Source organism: Daktulosphaira vitifoliae, unplaced genomic scaffold, assembly GCF_025091365.1.
Source record: "Daktulosphaira vitifoliae isolate Bord-2020 unplaced genomic scaffold, ASM2509136v1 Scaffold_1, whole genome shotgun sequence".
NCBI classification, from domain to species: Eukaryota; Metazoa; Arthropoda; class Insecta; order Hemiptera; family Phylloxeridae; genus Daktulosphaira; species Daktulosphaira vitifoliae.
Window position 1 is genome coordinate 85343976 of NW_026099572.1, and position 19927 is coordinate 85363902.

Below are 19927 nucleotides of genomic sequence, written 5' to 3' on the forward strand. Positions count from 1 at the left end.
ATTTTTGTTAAACAGAAAAGTTAGTAATATATTATTATTATAAGATTTAGTTAATTATAATTTAAATAATTTTGAGTTCCTTTCAATGATTAATTTTTACTCTATATATTTGAATACCATAATGAACATTTTATTTTATTTTTATTATTAATTTTTTTTATTATAAAGTACATTTTAAATTATTTTAATTTAAAAAAAAGCTATTTCTAATGGTAGTTCTTAGGAGTAACTTTCTTTATTATTATTATTTTACTATTAAATAGAGAAATTTCTAAATTAAATTTTGACGCCTTAAAAACAATTTTTTAATATTTTAAAGGTAATTGTTTAAATTAATTTCAGTGTACATAGATATTCTACAAAAATAAATAAATATTTTTTTAATAATAAGTTTTTATAACTGCTAAGAATATTTACAATCTGTACAATATGTATATTAAAAAAAATAATCAATGTTGGTGTTTTCAATTATTGTAATGTCCATTTTTACTTATAATAAAAATCGAGGGATCATTTTAATTTAAGAGGATATCTTTTTTTAAAATATACTCTATCTCTCCTAGTATATGATCGCCAATAATAGTTCAGTAAGAGATGAAAATATTTAGGTATAAATACGCACGTACAAAAAAATACACAATGTTAAAGTTAATACCATTTCAGCTTCGCAATATGTATAATTTACTTTTATAAAAAATATTTATTCTCAAAAAAATATCGTATATTTTTAATTAAATTAATGAACTTTTGAAGAAATAGTATTTTGAAAATCTGTGAATCTAAAAAATCAGCGTTTCTTATTATCAATACAACAATAAAGAAGGTTGTTCTATAGATTAAACTATAGTTTGTTTTGTGAATATATCCACAAAGACTTTTTGCTTACCCTTTTTATTTCTTTCAAAAAAAATAAATATAAATAATAATAATAAATGAAAACCAAGAAACATTTTATTGTACGCACATTGTTGAATACATTGGACGTGAGAAAACAAATGTGGAGCAAGGAAAAGGAAATAGGTTCTTATTTGTTATTGTGTACTGCGAGATGACACCAATTTTATTGCTAGTAGAACGGCGTTATAAATAGGCACTTCATCTACATCAAACTGTATTAATAAAAAAATATGTATTTACAAGCTATAATAAACATAAATGGAAAACGGCTTATAAAATATATTAATTAAGCTCTAGTAAGCTTAATTTTTTTAATTACTTGGAGATTATGTAACAGTTGAAAAAAATGTAATAATATTATTTATGTACTTACTAAAAAATATGTATAACATTTTTTTTTAACAAATAGTGGTTTATGCACACTGTAAAACCAATAAGCACGTTTTTTTAAAATAGTACACACTGTCAGTAGTAGAATATTTCATATAATAGTAACACAAATTTATTACATGAAGTTTTTTATTTTATTCATGAATCATTTTTATAATTTTAGAACTAAATAAGTTACAAGTGGTTTACAACTAAGCTCTTTAAAATCTGATGATCGATTTTATATTTATAATCAAAGCAACAGACAATCAAAAGTTTATCATTAAGTTTAAATCACATTTATTGAATTAATTGACTTTACATTCATGAAGAATTTGATCAAATATCAAATCTTAAAAACAAAAATGTACTACCTACTTTATTACTTAAGCTGATTAGATTGGGTTTAAATTGATAAAAACTAATTTGATATATATATATATATATATATTTTATTTTTATTTTGTATAATATCATATAATAAGAATTTATTACTTGTGACTAATGTTATTTAAAATTAAAAAAAAAATTTAAATATTAATTTAAAACTAAAAATATTTAACTCAAAAGTCACAAAAATGACTTAAAAACCATGGATATATATTTCGGAAACAAGGATACCACAATCAAGGCTCATCACACGCAGACACCTTGACCAAAAAATACTCTTTTATGTTTCTTTAGTAACCTTATCACCTAGTGATGTTATCATATAGTTGATTGTCATATTTTGTCAGTTTATGCAAGTTTAATAATGAATATTTGAGTAAACCTAGATCAAAATTAATGAAATTATTTTTATTTTACAACCCTTTTTATAGTTTCCTTTATATTGACTTCTAAGTAATTATTGACGTTTGTAATAGAGCGGCGATGTTCAGTCAAAGAAGATTTATCAACTTCTTGAATTAATAAAATTAAAAATAAAATTTGATTAGATGATAACATCTCTAGGTAATAAGGTCACTAGGGGTATAAAAGTTAGTATACTCCGGTCAAGGAGTCTGTATGTGATGAGCGCTGATTATAGTCACATTGTTTCCGAAATGTGTATAAACTATTTTTTTAGTAATTTTTGAGGCTTTGACTATAATGTCTTTTAATTTAAAATTTTATAATATCTGTTAGTTTTAGAATAAAAAAGTTTTTGATTAAAACCGATTCTTCAGTTTTTTTTCAAATTATAATTTTAATGATATTAAAGAAACCTTGAAATTTTTTTGTTTTATATTTTATCATTTAAGTAACATAATGACTCTGTTAAATAATTTTAAGCACAAAATTACTTGAATGTTAACCTGATCATTTACATAATTTTATACCAATAATTAAGATATAGTGGTAAAATTTAGACAAACGTATATTTTGATCATAATCATAGAACATAACTTATACTCCTATCAAAACAATACGTTATTAAAGGTGAATTACATGATTTATAATTGAAATAAAATAATGTCTAATTCCTTAATTTATCATGAACCACTAAATTAAACAAAAATCCAAAATAATATTAAGACTTTATTTTTTTATTTTCTTTTAATTGTGTTTTCTTCATCTTATAAATTATAAAGTTTGTTTTATTTTCTTACCTTTTACTTTATTAAGGTATCAACTTTATTTTTTTTTAACGACAACATACATAATTAACTATTTTATTTAATAGATAATGAGCTAATCAAGAAAATGACTGGTCAATAACAACTTTTGGATTGGTATTTTGAAAACAATTGACATTTTTTATACCTATGCAGGAAAGAATACAGTGGGGAAACTACTAGTGATAAAAATAACATACCTGCGTCTCATCTCCAGACACCAATATAAAATGTTAATAACATCCTAAATACTGATCCAAATGTGGTTGTCAACCACATTTGAATAGTGTTATATAAGCAAGTAAATTATGTTCGATTTGCAACTAGAAATTCGCTTGTGTTAAATAAAATCTTTTGAATCTATGAATTAAACTATATATTTTTAAGACGCTCTGTTAGAAGTATTAATTTTTTTTTATCATTCTTTTTTCATGAAATGGTAATTAAATTTTGAATATTTTTTATCATTGGGATTTTATTAATAATATTTTTTTAAATGTTCTCAAAAAAGATATTATTTTAATTTTACTTCATAAATACACTTCATAAATACACTTCATGAATACACATAAAATTACTAAAAAATGTCCTTTTTATTATTTTATTTTTATTAGATACTTTTATGCAATTTTTAAAAATTTAAGTAATACTTACTTTAAATAATATACTTAAAATTTTATCAAAATTATTTTGTTTGTTTCTCAAACTGTTAAAGAACCTATCAAACCTCTATGTTTTTATAGCTTTTCAAAGTTATTTTTACATTCATACACAATGTTTGAATTTAATAATAAGATTAAACTACAAAATCTTCTAAGTCATTTTTATTTTGTGAGAACATATTTAATTAAAAATTGACAAGTTTGTAGTAATTTAATATTAAATTTTTGTATTCTATGTATGCTTGTACACTGTGAAATACAATGATGACATTCTCTAAAACAAAAAAAAAATCATTTTGCTTTAAATTTCCATAATTTTTTTGAAATTTATGCGAACGATTATAATTATAATTTAATGATATATTTTTATTATAAGTTGCTTAATAAAACTGAAGTAAAAACGAAGTAAATGATATTAATACATTATAGATAGAAATAAAATTCAATTAGCTAAGTACCACGTACACTATACGTCAAAAACCTACATTATTTTGTAATAATAAAGAATAATTGATCACTAAAAATGATGCCATACTTAATCATAAATATTACACTAGTCTCCTTCTACTCGTAAGATATTGACAAGACAAAATGTAACCCTATCATGACCATATTCAGTGTTAATCAATATCTGATTATCAAGGCTGGTGGAATCAACATGTTTTAGCAGTTCAATAAGTTCAGTAAATTTCATAAAGATTAAGTTATGTTGAGAATTAAATAAATTGTTTGTTTAACTTCGGCGTCAATATTCTAAAATATTCTATTTTAATAATAATGTATATTCCACCATTCTATATTTAAACATACTATATCCTGGGAGATGCGAGGGAAGTATGTATTTCTTATTTAGTATTAATATATGGCATAGTTTAGCGTACGATTAAAGATACAATGGAACTATAACATAAGATATAATAAAAAAAAAAAAATCGATATAGCAATTGTTTTGGTATCCGGTAATGTTAGGATAAAATGCAGTGAAATAGCTGACGAATTTGCAAGAAAACTATAGAAAACATAGCAGCAAAAAATATAGATGCCATGATGTACTACGATATAAAAAAGAGATCAAATACAACACTACACAAAACTGGCAAAACAATTGGAAAAATTCTAGTAACAAACTCAATAAAATAAAGAGTATTACAATTATACGACCCAGAAACTCTTCCACTAGGATTAGTAATGAAAAAAATTAATATAATTCGCATAGGACATACATGGCTAACTCAGGGTTTTCTAATGAAAAGAGAAGAACCTTTAATATTTTCAACATGTAGTGCACCTTTATCGATCAAAAATTATTTTTAAAGATAGATGAAAATACGACGAGGTCAAAATAAGTCACCACCTACCTGAAAGTTACGGATCACACCCAGAAAATTAAATTAAATTTATTCAATTTTTAAAATAAACAGAATTATTAAAACAATTTTCAATATATTTTTAATTATACAATAGTAAATTATTAAATTTCTATATACAGAGTATTCGATAATTCAGGAAACAGGTTTTTATTATTATTATTGTTTATAACTACCTGTATCCTTACTTAATAAACATTCAAGTTATTTACTTATGTAAGAAAATTGTATGCTAGTGGTCAAATCATATAATCATAAGAATAAAGATATAATAAAGTATAGCTCTAAATGTGATGTAAAAAATTATTTTAATCATTTTACTCAAGTACTTTACAACACTAAAAAAAAATACTAAATTTACAGGAAAGACAAAATAAAATAAACAATTCTTTACCATTTAATTACAAATAATTTTTTTATAAGACTAGTGTAAATTTTATACATAAATTAATTAAGTTTTACTAGCTGAAATTTTAGTATTTTTTAATCACGTTAATATAAAAATTATAAAAATATTGAATTGTATTACTATAATTTCCGATAGGCAACATTCATTAATATATAATCATAAATTAAGTGTTTTTATTTAAAATGTTGATTAATTATTTAACATAATATTATTTATTCACTATTAGTGTAATAGCAGTCATATATTTAAGGTACAAAATAACTGATTTATGAAGAATCATAATCATGAAAGTTATTATTGAAGAAGTTGGGTTCTGAATTATTTAGTTAGGGATTTCAGTAAAATATTACAAGTTTATGTTGATCCATAACTTTAGTTTAATACTATTTAATTATGTAAGCACGATATTTTTTAGCAATTAAAAAGTAGATTTTAATTTCAGTTTTTTAGTTTAATAATATTTAAATATTTAATAATGTAATGCCTTTTAATTTAAATTATTTAATATTAAGAATTTAAATTAATTACTTACACATTTTTATAAAGCCTAGTTTATTTTCAATAAAGAAGAATACTCCTATAAGAGTTATGATACAACTTACCAATTTAATTGATATGTAACTTAACACATGATAAAGAACATAATGGTTTAATAACATCTGAAAATAAGAAAATTTTAATAGGATAATTTATAGTCATAAGTAATACATTAATACTTTTAAAAAGAAACAATAACAATTTGTTTATAACAGATTTTTTTGATTCTTAAATAAAATCATTTTATTTTTTGAAAGTTTTATGTTATAAGAACTTTTATATATTAATTACTTGTAAATTTAAAATTCTTAAAAACTATGAAATTATTGGCACAAATATAATTATTTTTAAAATTAACCAATACGTGTAAATATCTTTATTTTTAATTAAATATCAACACTGATTTTTTAATTTTTTCAAATTATTGAGTTAATATACAGGTATAATACACAAGGGATTACAAATATAGGTAGCTAATTGGTTTTTTATGACATTGCTGTCACAGTCACGGATTATTTATTATCAATTATAACTATCAATAGATATACTTTTTGTATTGTCAGTTAGTGTATTTATAAACTCACAACAATGTACCTTACTATCATTGATAATAGCAATGCTGTGTACCTGCTAATATCGATGTCATAAAAAATCAATTAGCTACCTGTATTTGTAATCCCTTGTGTATTATACCTATATATTAACTCAAAAATTTGAAACTTTTAATGATTATATCTAATAAACAAATTAAGTTTCATTAAAAATTCAAATGCCATTTACTATTGAATTAAAAACTCAAACATTTTATTAAATTAAAAATATGTGTTACCATTTAAAAAAACAAAGTTGACACCCTTACCAGGCATAAGGGATGAACTTAAAAAGTATTACATAGTTAATAATTCAAGAATAATGTGTAACTAAAGATAATAATAAAAAAAAATTTTTTAATTATTATTATTCTGTAAGTAATTGAGTGGGTTATGATAAAAAAATCACCCTGTATATATATATATATATATATATATATATTTGTAGTGTGACGCTTAGGTACTCTCGTGTGTGTATTTTCAGTTTTCGATTAAAGTAATACAGGGTGATTTTTTTATCATAACCCACTCAATTACTTACAGAATAATAATAATTTAAACATTTTTTTTTTTTATTATCTTTAGTTACACATTATTCTTGAATTTTTAACTATGTAATACTTTTTAAGTTCATCCCTTATGCCTTGGAAGGGGGTCAACTTTGTTTTTTTAAATGGTAACACATATTTTTAATTTAATAAAATGTTTGAGTTTTTAATTTAATAGTAAATGGCATTTGAATTTTTAATATAACTTTATTAGCTTATTAGATATAAACATTTAAAGTTTCAAAATTTTGAGTTAATATACATGTATAATACACATGGGATTGTAAATACAGGTAGCTAATTGGATTTTTATGACATTGCTGTCTCAGTCACGGATTGTTTATTATCAATTATGATTATCAATAGATATACTTTCTGTATTGTCAGTTAGTGTATTTATAAACTCATAACAATGTGCCTTACTACAATTGATAATAACAATGCTGTGTACCTGCTAATATCGATGTTATAAAAAACCAATTAGCTACCTGTATTTGTAATCCCTTGTGTATTATACCTGTATATTAATTCAAAAATTTGAAACTTTAAATGATTATATCTAATAAACGAATTAAGTTTTATTAAAAATTCAAATTCCATTTACTATCAAATTAAAAACATTTTATTAAATTAAAAATATGTGTTACCATTTAAAAAAACAAAGTTGACCTCCTTACAAGGCATAAGGGATGAACTTAAAAAGTATTACATAGTTAAAAATTCAAGAATAATGTGTAACTAAAGATAATAATAAAAAAAAATGCTTAAATTATTATTATTCTGCAAGTAATGGAGTGGGTTATGATAAAAAAATCATCCTGTATATTAATACACACATTTGTGGATAATTATTATTAAATCATGTCTCAAAATTATTATTAAATGTTTGTTATGGTATAGTTTCAAATTATAATTAAATTATAAAGTTTTTTATACATAAAATTATTAATTAAAAAATTTAACTGGATTTAAATTTTTGTTTTTGTAATTATCAAATTTTTATGAAGGAGTATTTGTTATCAAAAACAAATTATCTTTAGTTCACTTCTTAGAAAACCATGGATTTTAATCTAAAGAAGTAATCAGCATTTTGACTTTTCTTTTTGTTTGCTCAATTTTAGATAGAAATCTTAAAAACGGAAGAATTATACTTTTTGAACGCAAGAAGAATGATAAGAATAAAATAACGAATTTAACTTGTCATTGTTTAAAAATTAATCTTTACTAACCAGAACTTTTGAATGAACACTAATAATAAACTTGTTGAAATTAATCGCATTACTACATGGAACAAAAGTAATCGTTATAATAACCCAATTTTGAGTTGGCATTATGATTATTATACTATATTTCAATGGATTATCATACGTTTTGTAATAAATATTATATATTGTTTTGTTAAAATGAATATAAAGTTTTCATAAGCAATAGTATTAAAATATCGTATAAAAAATAATAAAAAATGTATTTAAAATACTAATTTAAAACTNCTAAAAAATATCGTATAAAAAATAATAAAAAATGTATTTAAAATACTAATTTAAAACTTAAAATAAAAAAATATTAAACTTAAAATAAAGCATTTTGAATATATAAAAAGTCACAAAAATTATTAAAAAATTTAGGACACGTTTTTCCAGATTGACGTTCCCATATTAAAAAAATTATAACAAATTTGAATTTAACATTATTTATACTTTTTAGTTTTAATTTAATACTTTAAATGTATTTTTAATTTTAAATAATATTAGTCACAAGTGATCAATTCATATTATGAAATATTATATTGGAAAATGCATATATTTCTAAGTTTTATTTTTAGTGCAAGACTACTAATTATGTATTTTAATGTTTTTTCCATTGAGTTTTACATTAGTAAATTTATATTTTTTATTTTTTTTTTTATTGTCGTTACAGGTTAGGCTGGCAAATAGAGAACGACAGCGGTTATCCAGATTACAAAAAAAAGAAATAGGATTAGCAACAATGTTACTTTGCGTAGTTGTAGTTTTTCTGTTGTGCAACGTTTGGGCTCTTATATCGAATGTAATTGAAGCATTTTATGGTATTACTGTAGATGAATTAGTTAAAGTTAGCAACCTGTTAGTAACAATTAATTCATCGGTCAACTTTGTCATCTACGTTATATTTGGTGAAAAATTTAAGCGATTGTTCTTTAAGCTATTTTTCCCACGAGGTTTCTGGTGGTGTGGATGGCATCCATTTGGTGTAGATCGTGGTGTAGATGACTATCAAGTAGATCATGTTGGTATTGAGGATAGTGTCATTTCATGCAATGGAGTTGGAGGTAGTCATTTCCATCATGTTAGTTCAAAAAGTATTGATAGCCGTTTATACTCTGTACGGCGATCACATTCGTGTCATCTTCATCGATCTGCGTGTAATAAATTTAAACGGTCACGATCACATTGTCAAGCTATTAAACTCGTTGATGGACCTAGTAATCAGAACGATAGATTTGGCGGAGGACATGTATTTTATTCGAGAAAATCTAATAGTGGAATGTGGGAAACTTCTACTACAACTACGACCAATGTACATCAAATCTAAATGGTCAACGACCAAAATGGGTAATGGCATACAGGGTGATTTGAAAATGATTGAATGCCTAAATTTATAATCATGGTCTTCCCGTGAATTATTGAAATGTGTGTTTTAAACATTTTTACTTCTCATCAAAGATCTAAGATGAAGTTTTTAAAAAATAAATAAATCTCATTATTTGTTCACAATAGTTTTAATTGGTGGTAGTGTTGCATAACATGTCGTTATAAATAAAAAATATAATTTGTGTTAAATCGCTTTCAAGCTGTTTAAAAAGTTATACAGCTAAGTGCTTTATATATTGTATGTAATTAACGACAACTAAAAAAAAAAAGAAGAATTCACATAATTTATGGAGATTAACTTTGAAGCCTCGCTCACATTTTTTTATTTTATTTAATGTAATAATGACAGTTGTATTAAAAATTAATGAATTACATAATTCTAAACAAAATTTAAGATACAACTATGAATAATGGTTAAATTATTTTTACTTTTTAAAATATTATTTATTATATGAGAATTAAAATGACATTTTTTTATCGAATTTTCAACTACAGAGTATCTTAAATATTATGGCCACACGTATAAATATTATAAACAAATATACATATTTTTACTGTAACTATGTACTTACTATTAAAAGTATGAAATGTATAATTAAGCATTAAAAAGTTTTTAAAAATAAGTGAGTTACCTATTTAAGAATTAATGTACAAATTATAATTTAAAAATAAACAAATTGATAAAAATAATTAAAACTGCAATAGTTTGTTTTTACTTTCGACGCGAAACTGAGAAAGTGTTAATTTTTACTGTCATTCTTTTTTTTTTTTTTTGAGTCTGACTTTAAAAGTAATCAGCTCTTACAGGCCAACTTTGATAATTTATATGACAAACAAATCTGATTATAATCTAGTTGACCCAATCAATATCCAAGATTGTAAAAAAACAATATCTTAATTTTAGAAATTTAGAAAAGTATATCATAATTAGGCTACTGTCGAAAATGGGAAAAATTAAAATTTTTTTTGCATATTAAAATTTTAATAAATAAAAATTTTAAATTTAAACACAACATACCTTGTTTAAATTTCTTATGATTTCTATTCAAACAATAAGCTTAACTACATTAAGGATTTGAATGAAGATACCTACTTAAGTCAATTTTTTTCTTAATTTCTATATTTGAAAATTTTTCCAAATATCTGCATTTTATAAACTAATACCAAATTAAAATTTATGCTGTAAACTATAATATTAAAAAAATAAAAACACTCCAAATTAATTTTTAGTAGGAAAAAAAAATATATACAATACTTGTTAGAAATATACATTGATAATGAATTATGAAATATTCCAAAACGTCTGTGTCCTTTAAATACATATCAAATAAAAGCTTTTTAAAAGCACTTTATAATGAAAAAAAACGTCCCTTTGATTATTTTTCTATGAATTATTGACTTTTAAAGCCAAAAATTGCAATATTTCTGTAAAACTTAATCCCTTTATTTTGCTATAAATCTACTAAAAATACATTGGTCCTAATGAAATTTAATTAAGTATACTAGAGATAATAAGCTTATTTTTAGTGTACTTTTTATAAAAATTCAATTAAAAATCTAAGTATAGTAAAGGGTTGTAACCCACATATGGAAAAATATATTTTTCAACTCAACTTTGACAATTTTTCCGAACGTATGACAACTTTAAACTATATGAAATTAAATATTTTTAAGTGTACTACAGTAATAAAAATATTTGTCAGTTGTTTTTCTATGAAAAATCATCCACCAAAGTAAAATAATTATTTTATTTTCAATTTTTTTTTTATACCAATGTAAAGTTTCTTAAAAGTACTTAATGGTTAAAAAATTTTAAATGTTCCCAAAATATATTTTCTATGAATTATAAAACTTAAAACCAAAAATCTTACAATTTATGTAAATGTTTGACAAAAATGAAAAAAATGGAAATAGATCAATAATAAAACATTGTTTGTATAATGACGAGAACATTCCCAAGTTATCATTGGTTAAATGCAGTGCTTAAAACATAACGAAACAAATTGATGCTTATAACTGACGGTGTATATAATTTATTATGCTTTTACTATTATGAAGTGATTAATTTCGACCATAATTTTAATCCCGATGCTTTTAGAGATCACTTAAAAAGATTGTTGTTAGAAAATTCAGGTGACATGTGTTTTAACAAACATATGTTTATATTGTCAAAACAAAAATACAGTAGTATGAGTATTAAATACATTTCTTATACTTCATATTCCCGTAGGATTGTTTAATAAAAGTGTATATAGTATAGACTATAAACGATTGATGAAATTTCGAATGGATAATATATGATAAAATAAATAAATTAACAAGCCTTTAATATTTGAGTGAAATTTAAAAAAAATAGAAATTGTAATATTATAAAAATATACATATTATTGTAGAATTTAACAGATTCGCATAGAAGCGTTTTATAATAGAGATTTTAATTAATCACTGTCAAGTATCACCTATATTTGTAACCACTGTGCTATGATCTAAAATTATGATATTTCTTCATTAAAAATCAATAACATAAATTATAAAATCCAAAAGTCAAATTTAAAGCTCAAATAAAATTATAGATTATCTATAATAATAAAATAATATGAAAATAATGAATAGCATTAAACATAATTGATCATTATAAAAACGCATAAAAAATTGATCATATTTTACTAAGTAGCTAATACCGCCATATTAGGTGTTCAATTTAACATAACTTGTTGTATTGAAAACAAATATTTCAAAATAAACATTTGAAACATTTGTGGCTAATGCAAAATATGAACCTGAATTTCACTAAATATTTGTATTAAATTCTTTTTAGAATTATTAATTATTTACTCCTTAGTTTATTTTATTAATTTTCAATTATTTATGGTTACATATGCATGATTTCCCGAAACACTTTTAATGTATCAAAAAGAATGAGAAAACCTACAAAGCCTAGTGCAATGGAATCGAATCCTATTATGGCGTATTGTATCATTTTTTAAAAATTCAAGATAAATCCAAAGATAATAACAAATAGTAGCTTGTTAATATTAGTTGGAGCGTTATAGAACTGTATTAAATATTCAATGTCTTCAGTCAAAGATAAAATTTATAAAGTCATGTTAAAGATTATCACTCATTCCTGTTCTATTCATTAATAAGTCTTTGAAGCTTTGTTGAGGCTGAGACCCCAACGCATATCAAATTTTTTTAAATTAAAATTTTAAAAAATTTTCTAAGATATCTGTGCTTTTTAAATTATATCAAAATAAATCATATTAAATGTACTCTAAATCTAAAAAATAAAAACATTCCTATAATTCCGATTTTCTATGAATTATCTAAATGCTATTTAAATCAAACTTTGTGAAATTTTATTTAATACTTTTTTTATGAAAAAGGTACTCTTGTATATTTAAATTATTAGTTTACACTCTTATGTTTTAATTTTAAAAGATAGTGAAAAATGATAATAATAAAATTTATTTTATCGTCAATATTTTGATTTAATAGTAAAGATTCGAATCTAATAAATTTGTAATTAATGAAAAATTACTTGACGTTCATAGATAAGTCAATTTAGATAGTCATTAATAGGAAATATATACCACACAATGTAGTAAACATCTAAAGATTATTTTCGTTAAGAAAAAAATTCAATAGTTAATAAGGTTTATTAAATTATTATTTATATTTTGAATTACTAGTTACTAGAGTTTTATTCTTATTATTACAAACATTTATATTGAGAGTTTTTATAAAATATATTTATAAGATAATTTAATTCAGGAAAAAATACTCAATGATCCTATATTTATACTTAAAGCGATTAGTGATTAGTTTATCTTTTTAGTTCCTTAGAGGCTCGTTTAACGTGCCGTAACACTCAGTTTTCGCTTGGTTATCAATCATATTGAAGCCACAACAAAAAAAAATATGTTCACATATTTTCATCATTCTTCAAACACATTCTTCATTTTTGTTAAGTGGTCAATATTTTTCTTTTTATGATACCTCGAGATAATTTTTGATATTACTACAATATATGTTCCATATTTTCAATTTCATACAAGGAAATATTGCACTTTTTAAAACACAATGCAGAAAATACCCCCAACATAATGGAGATAACACATAGTTAAAACCATATTGATTAAAATGACTACCATATTTATAATATACTACCATATATTTAAAAAAGTTAGGTGAAATTTTTTCATGAAGAATGGTTTTTAGCTTCGATGCGAAGCTGAGAAGGTATTGGTTTTACTAAGATGTGTTATTTTTTTTTTTGTGTCTGTTACCACTTTTTCTCAGCTCTCACCGAACCGATTTCTTTCAATTATACGTCAAAAGATCACAAATCGTATCTAGTCGAAGACATTACCCTTAAAAATTGAAAAAAAATCCCTCGTTTCCCGTAAATGGGGGAAACCTCCAAAAAAATTACAAATTTAAAAATCGCTAATTTTCAAAATTTTTTCAATTTTTTTTACTAAAAACTGCCATAACTTTTTTAAAAATAACCAAATAAATATAATTTTTTTTATATAGATGCATGATGTCATTACCTTTCATTTGATATATTTTTTTTTTATATGTGACCCTTTACTTGCCCACAGGGGGGGATTTAAAATGACTACTTTTTTACAAAAAATTAACTTTTTCAACTTAACTTTTGAAAATGTTCCGGAAGGTCTGACACTTTTATATATATCTTAAATTAAAGCTAATGTAATATACTTTATAATGGTAAAAAAAAATTTCGGACTTTATTTTATCTTCATGGTGAAAACAGACATTAAACTTAATAAAAAAAATACGATTTTTGTAAAAAAATTCTTTTTTATATTTTTAACTTTATAATGCTATAACTTCTCGAAAGATGTATGGATCAATATAATTCTTTTTTTTGTAGATGCATGATGTCTTTACCTATCATTTGGTATATTTTTTTTATAAATCTGACTTTTTACCTGCCTACAGGGGGGGATTCAAAATGACAACTTTTTCACAAAAAATTGACTTTTTCAACTTAAATTTTGAAAGTGTTCCGGAAAGTCTGACACTTTTATATATATATTAAATTAAAGCTAATGTAATATACTTTATTATGGTAAAAAAAAATTTCGCACTTTATTTTATCTTCATGGTAAAAACAGACATCAAAGTGGATGAAAAAAATACGATTTTTGTAAAAAAATTCTTTTTTATATTTTTAACTTTATAATGCTATAACTTTTTGAAAGATGTATGGATCAATATAATTTTCTTTTTTTATGGATGTATGATGTCTTTAACTATCATTTGGTATAATTTTTTTATAAATCTGACTTTTTACCTGCCCAAAGGGGGGGATTCAAAATGACAACTTTTTTAGAAAAAATTTACTTTTTCAACTTAAATTTTGAAAGTGTTCCGGAAAGTCTGACACTCTTATATATATCATAAATTAAAGCTAATGTAATGCACTTTATAATGGAAAAAAAAATTTCGTACTTTATTTTGTCTTTAGGGTGAAATTGGCTACCAAATGCTATTTTTGTGTGAAAATTCTCGATTTTATTTTTTTATTTTTAACTTTATAATGCTATAACTTATTGAAAAGTGTATGGATCAACATAATTTTTTTATGAGAAATAATAATTTTTAATAATCCCTTTTTCATTCGATATACTTTATCGGAATCAGGATATTAATAACGAACTAGCAGATCATTTTTGATCTGCATTCATTTTGAATGCTTTTGGAATAATCCACCTATTTTTTAAAATTAAACACTATCTAAAGATTTGCATCGAAGCGTTTTTTATGATAGTGATTTTAATCACTGTCAGATATCATTATACTTGATCCAAATATGTCACGTCACCACTGTGCCGCGACACCCCTGTGCTGGGTTTTTTTTATTGTAGGAGAATTTTAGCTCTTTAAATAAGACTGTACTATACGCAACACTTTATGGAAAAAATTATATTGGTAAATAATTTTTCGTAAATTTTTACTTTACTCAGTATATTTTATTTTTAACTACTTTTAAAATTCTTTAATTTTGCATGAGATGTTGTGGAGTTCATATGGCAAATTTTTGAAATTGAAAACAAAATTGGCACATTTCTTTTCAGATTTTCTAAAAAAATGTAAGAATAGAAAATTAATTATTTATATTTTGAATATAGACAAATATATTTTTATTATTTTACTATAGCAAGTGTAGGGTGGGTTTTAGAAGTATCGATATTAACTATAGAATTTTAAAACTATTATTATTAATAGTTTAACATATCACAAATAGAGTTTAAAAAAAAGAGATCATATAAATAAAATAATCATAATAAATGCAGGTCCCGTGAATCCGCATGTTTTGAACAACGTAGTGTTGAAGTAATGAACATGCGTCTTAACGATCTACAATCTAATATACACTTAAGTCTAATTAATCGAAATAAACGCAACATACGACAAACGATTGTCACTACTGAATCAAGAAATTAATACAAGATCACGAATTAACCACTAAATGAAACAAAGGTAAGTTTGAATATTTATTTACAAGCTTTACTACTTAAATTTCACGCTGAAAACATATGCTCAATTTAAACTAAAAATGCTGAATAGTTATACACGAATCAAAACCCGAGACATTTATCAAACCCCGAAATAACACACCCTCTTTTGTCGCTTAAATCTTTTGTTTATTACAAAACGAAAAGAAAATATTTATTTCAAGCCTTTGATTTTTCTTTATTTTAATAATAAATTGAAAGACTTTTTAATATTATGATGTAGTTTAAAATCAATAAAAGAATAATTTGTGGAATAAGAATGATAAAATATGATACTAAATTAAAGAATTGAAACAATATTCAATTATACATAGAAATATATTTTTTTAATTTTAATAAAACTATTACATTTATTAATAAGGTAATAAATTAATCTTAAACAATTAATTAATAATTACTTTGAAGTTAAAAGACAGTTTTTACATCAAATAAAATTTTCTGGAAAATAATTTCTTATGTAAATATTATATTGTCGAAATCAATTTAAAAGTTTTACTTGAATTTTTGTCACTGACAGTTTAAAATGATAGCGATAATAACAATAAAGTATATGTATAACAAGTGAAAAATTAGTAATTTGTATTATGTTTAGTAAGCAATTTTTAAACGAAAAGTCTCTTTGAAAATATTTTACCATGCGACAGTTATGACTTCCTTCCTCCTGTGAAATTTAGGTTATAAGAATACTATAGTTTTTAAGTTATTATAATACTTCCGTTAGTATGATGAGTGATGACGAAAACTGGGGTTTTCCCTAGAGGTAAAAATGATGTATAAACTCAAGTGTACAACGGTACACTTTAAGCCATAACAGGTGTATTTTTATATTATCCTCAAAATTATAAAGAAAGAAGTATTTGTATAAACTAAATTCCAATAAAACAAATCAAACAACAATACGTAAATTTGACAATAATAATATACTGAATATTGGAACCTATTCTGTGGAAGAGACTAAACTCGGATTAGATATATTATGGACGTGTTATAGTAAACCTTGTAAAGTTTATCTTAGAATATAATATTAATACATAATATTGTAAGTTATAATAGGAATCATGATAATATTGTATGAGCTGTTGTTTTTATTTCATTTAAGTTTTAAACTTCATGGATGAAAATGTTCATATTAAATAAGTATTTACTTTTTGTGTTGAACTTTAAATAAATCTATCAAACCATAACTAATTCATAGGGTTCGTTAATAATTTTAATAAAAATTGTTATTTATATTAAATTTTTATAGAGCTTAATGAAAATTTATCTTAAAACGTTTTTATTGATATAATTAAAAATAAATATTATTTATATATTCGAATGTTTATTAATAACTTATATTATAAAAATAATAGATAATCGAAAGTTTCTAAACTATACTATATTAAGATAAGATAAAGACAATATTTGGAGGAACTTAAAGCCTGTAAAATCATGAAATTTACTTCTCTAAACATGAATAACATATGTTTCGAGCTGGTTCAATATGTATAATAAATATATAAATAATTGATAAATACGAATATTAAAAATAGTGGACTGTATCGTTTTATTATAATTTACTTGTAAGCTGGCGATTTGTCCGTGCGAGTACGTAGATCGAACATAACTACTTCATATATTGGTCGGCGACCATCATTATTATAGATATCTCTTAATAGCGCGATAACGAGCGCGAACAACATACATTACATTATAACATCTAATCAAAATGTTGATATACAAAGTAAATTGCATGTTTAATAGGAGTTAAACAAATTGTATTATTTCATTTAAAAGTATGGAATACTAAAATTATTTTTAGTTCTTCGAATTAATAATTGATTGGTGCATTTAAATTGTTTCTAACTATTTTATACATTTAAAATTTCTTTAGCTCTTTTATTTTGATATAACAAGATGCCAATATTGTTGTTACAAATATTTTAAATGTTGATAGAAGAGCATAATGTGATTTTGAAAAAATATACTAGAAGATATATTGCTTACACTGAAAAACTAGTAATACGTCTTTAAGAATAAAGTCTGAGCTTAATACCTCAAATGTTTCAGATGGTATATCAAAGAAATAAGAATATTAATTACTAATCATAGGTTACAACTATTTTTTAACAATTTTTAAATAAAATTATTAATTAATTGAATTTATTTTTAACAGTTAAAAATAAATTGTGTAGATAAACCATTATTTATTTATTTTTGTACATATGACAAGATAGGGCACGGTAATATAATTAATAACACAAAATTAAGATAATTTCATAACATAAAAATAATACAATTAAATGAACTAATTTACGAGTACAAAATATTTAAATTTAGATTGAAAATAATTATAAAAAAACATTTACATTAGTGAAATCAAACAAATCATTATTATATTTGTTACAATTAAACGTAATCCGTATGACCGGTAATTTGATTTATTACTTAGCACGATTAAGTTAAATATATTAGAAGATCTAATATTAATAGGGGGAACATGAAATATAAATTTCTCTCGGAATGATTTTAAAAATTGCTAATAATGTCATAATACTATAAAAATAATTAAAGGGTAATGAAAAAAATTTTATTATTCAACTTAACATTTTATGTGAAAATACCGTAATTTTACAGATACTCAAATTGTGGTTAAAATATTTATGGTTGTGAAGGACAAAGGGTTTATTCGGAATTAGCATTAAAACATTTATCCTTATAGGTGCTAAAACCTGATAAGCATGATTAATATTTAAAAAAATCTTATGAAACTTAACAAAACTTAACGCAAATACGTATTCCGAAAATAATATTGTTCACGAAATACGTATCTGTGATAATGGCAACATATACTACCATTATTAATTAATAACATTTTTCCATTTTCTATAAACTAGCAAAATGTGATGACATTAGCGATAACGTAACTGAGTGATAAGTTCATAAGGGGAATATAAGAGGTTTTTTTCGGTCGAGGTTTCAGTATTTGTTAAGTGTTGATAATGGTAATATTATAATATACCATATAATAATATGGTAATATTATTTCTGAAAAACGTAACCATGATTTTTTAGTAGTTTTTGTGGCTTTTTATAATATTAGTATTTTTTAGTTTTAAAATAATAATTTTAATTTTATATAATATTAGCTACATTGAAACATTTTCATTATATGAATATTAATTTGTATACAGAGTTTTCAGTAAGATAGCAAACAGGTAAATTGTTACAAACAATAAAAACACGTTTCCTTACTTACTGAACACTCAGTTTAAATTTGAAGCAATATATATTTTAAGTAGAATTACACTAACACAATGGATTGTTGTTTGTAACGTTTTCGCCGTATCTAAAGTTATCGTTTACATTTGTTATGGAACTGTAACCACGTTTGTTTTGGCTAATTTTTGTTCGTCGGGAAAGATAATATCAAATAATATCTATCATCAACATTATTTTTTTTTTTTAAGTAATTAAATTAATTCTTTTTAACTTAAAAGTATAAAATTTGACTTAAAAATCAAATTGACGTAATTAGTTGTAAACGAAGATATTTTTAAAGAAATTTAAAAAGGTTCAGAGAACAAAAGTAAAATTACCGTTCTTTTGTATAATATTGAGCTGTAATTAATCACACGTCTTGAAATTTACATTTATTCGTTCACTTGTATTCATAATTATTAAGTGTGACTTACTCCTACTATTGAACTGAACGAAACGAAATCAACACAAACGATATATCCGGTGTTGCTATCTTTCCTATGTTATTGTCAAATAATGTTCATAGTAC

The 19927-nt window shown here is 22.9% G+C and overlaps 1 protein-coding gene and 1 long non-coding RNA gene across 3 annotated transcripts in view; one reads left to right on the forward strand and one right to left on the reverse strand.

Moving 5' to 3' along the window:
* LOC126894548 (FMRFamide receptor) overlaps positions 1-10235 on the forward strand; it is an 80968-nt gene extending 70733 nt beyond the window's left edge. Inside the window, exon 4 of one of the 2 annotated variants that reach the window (XM_050665634.1) lies at positions 8895-10234. In XM_050665634.1, the coding sequence (XP_050521591.1) occupies positions 8895-9548 (654 nt within the window). In that variant the 3' untranslated portion in view covers positions 9549-10234. Of the gene's footprint in view, positions 1-8894 lie in introns of both variants that reach the window. The other variant, XM_050665636.1, reaches the window with a different exon arrangement.
* Positions 3687-19843, reverse strand: LOC126894576 (uncharacterized). Its single transcript, XR_007701443.1, has 3 exons — positions 19737-19843; positions 15627-15722; positions 3687-3800 (listed from the first exon to the last, which is right to left on the reverse strand). It is a non-coding gene; the product is annotated as an uncharacterized LOC126894576 (long non-coding RNA).
* Between the last annotated feature and the right edge of the window lie 84 nt (positions 19844-19927).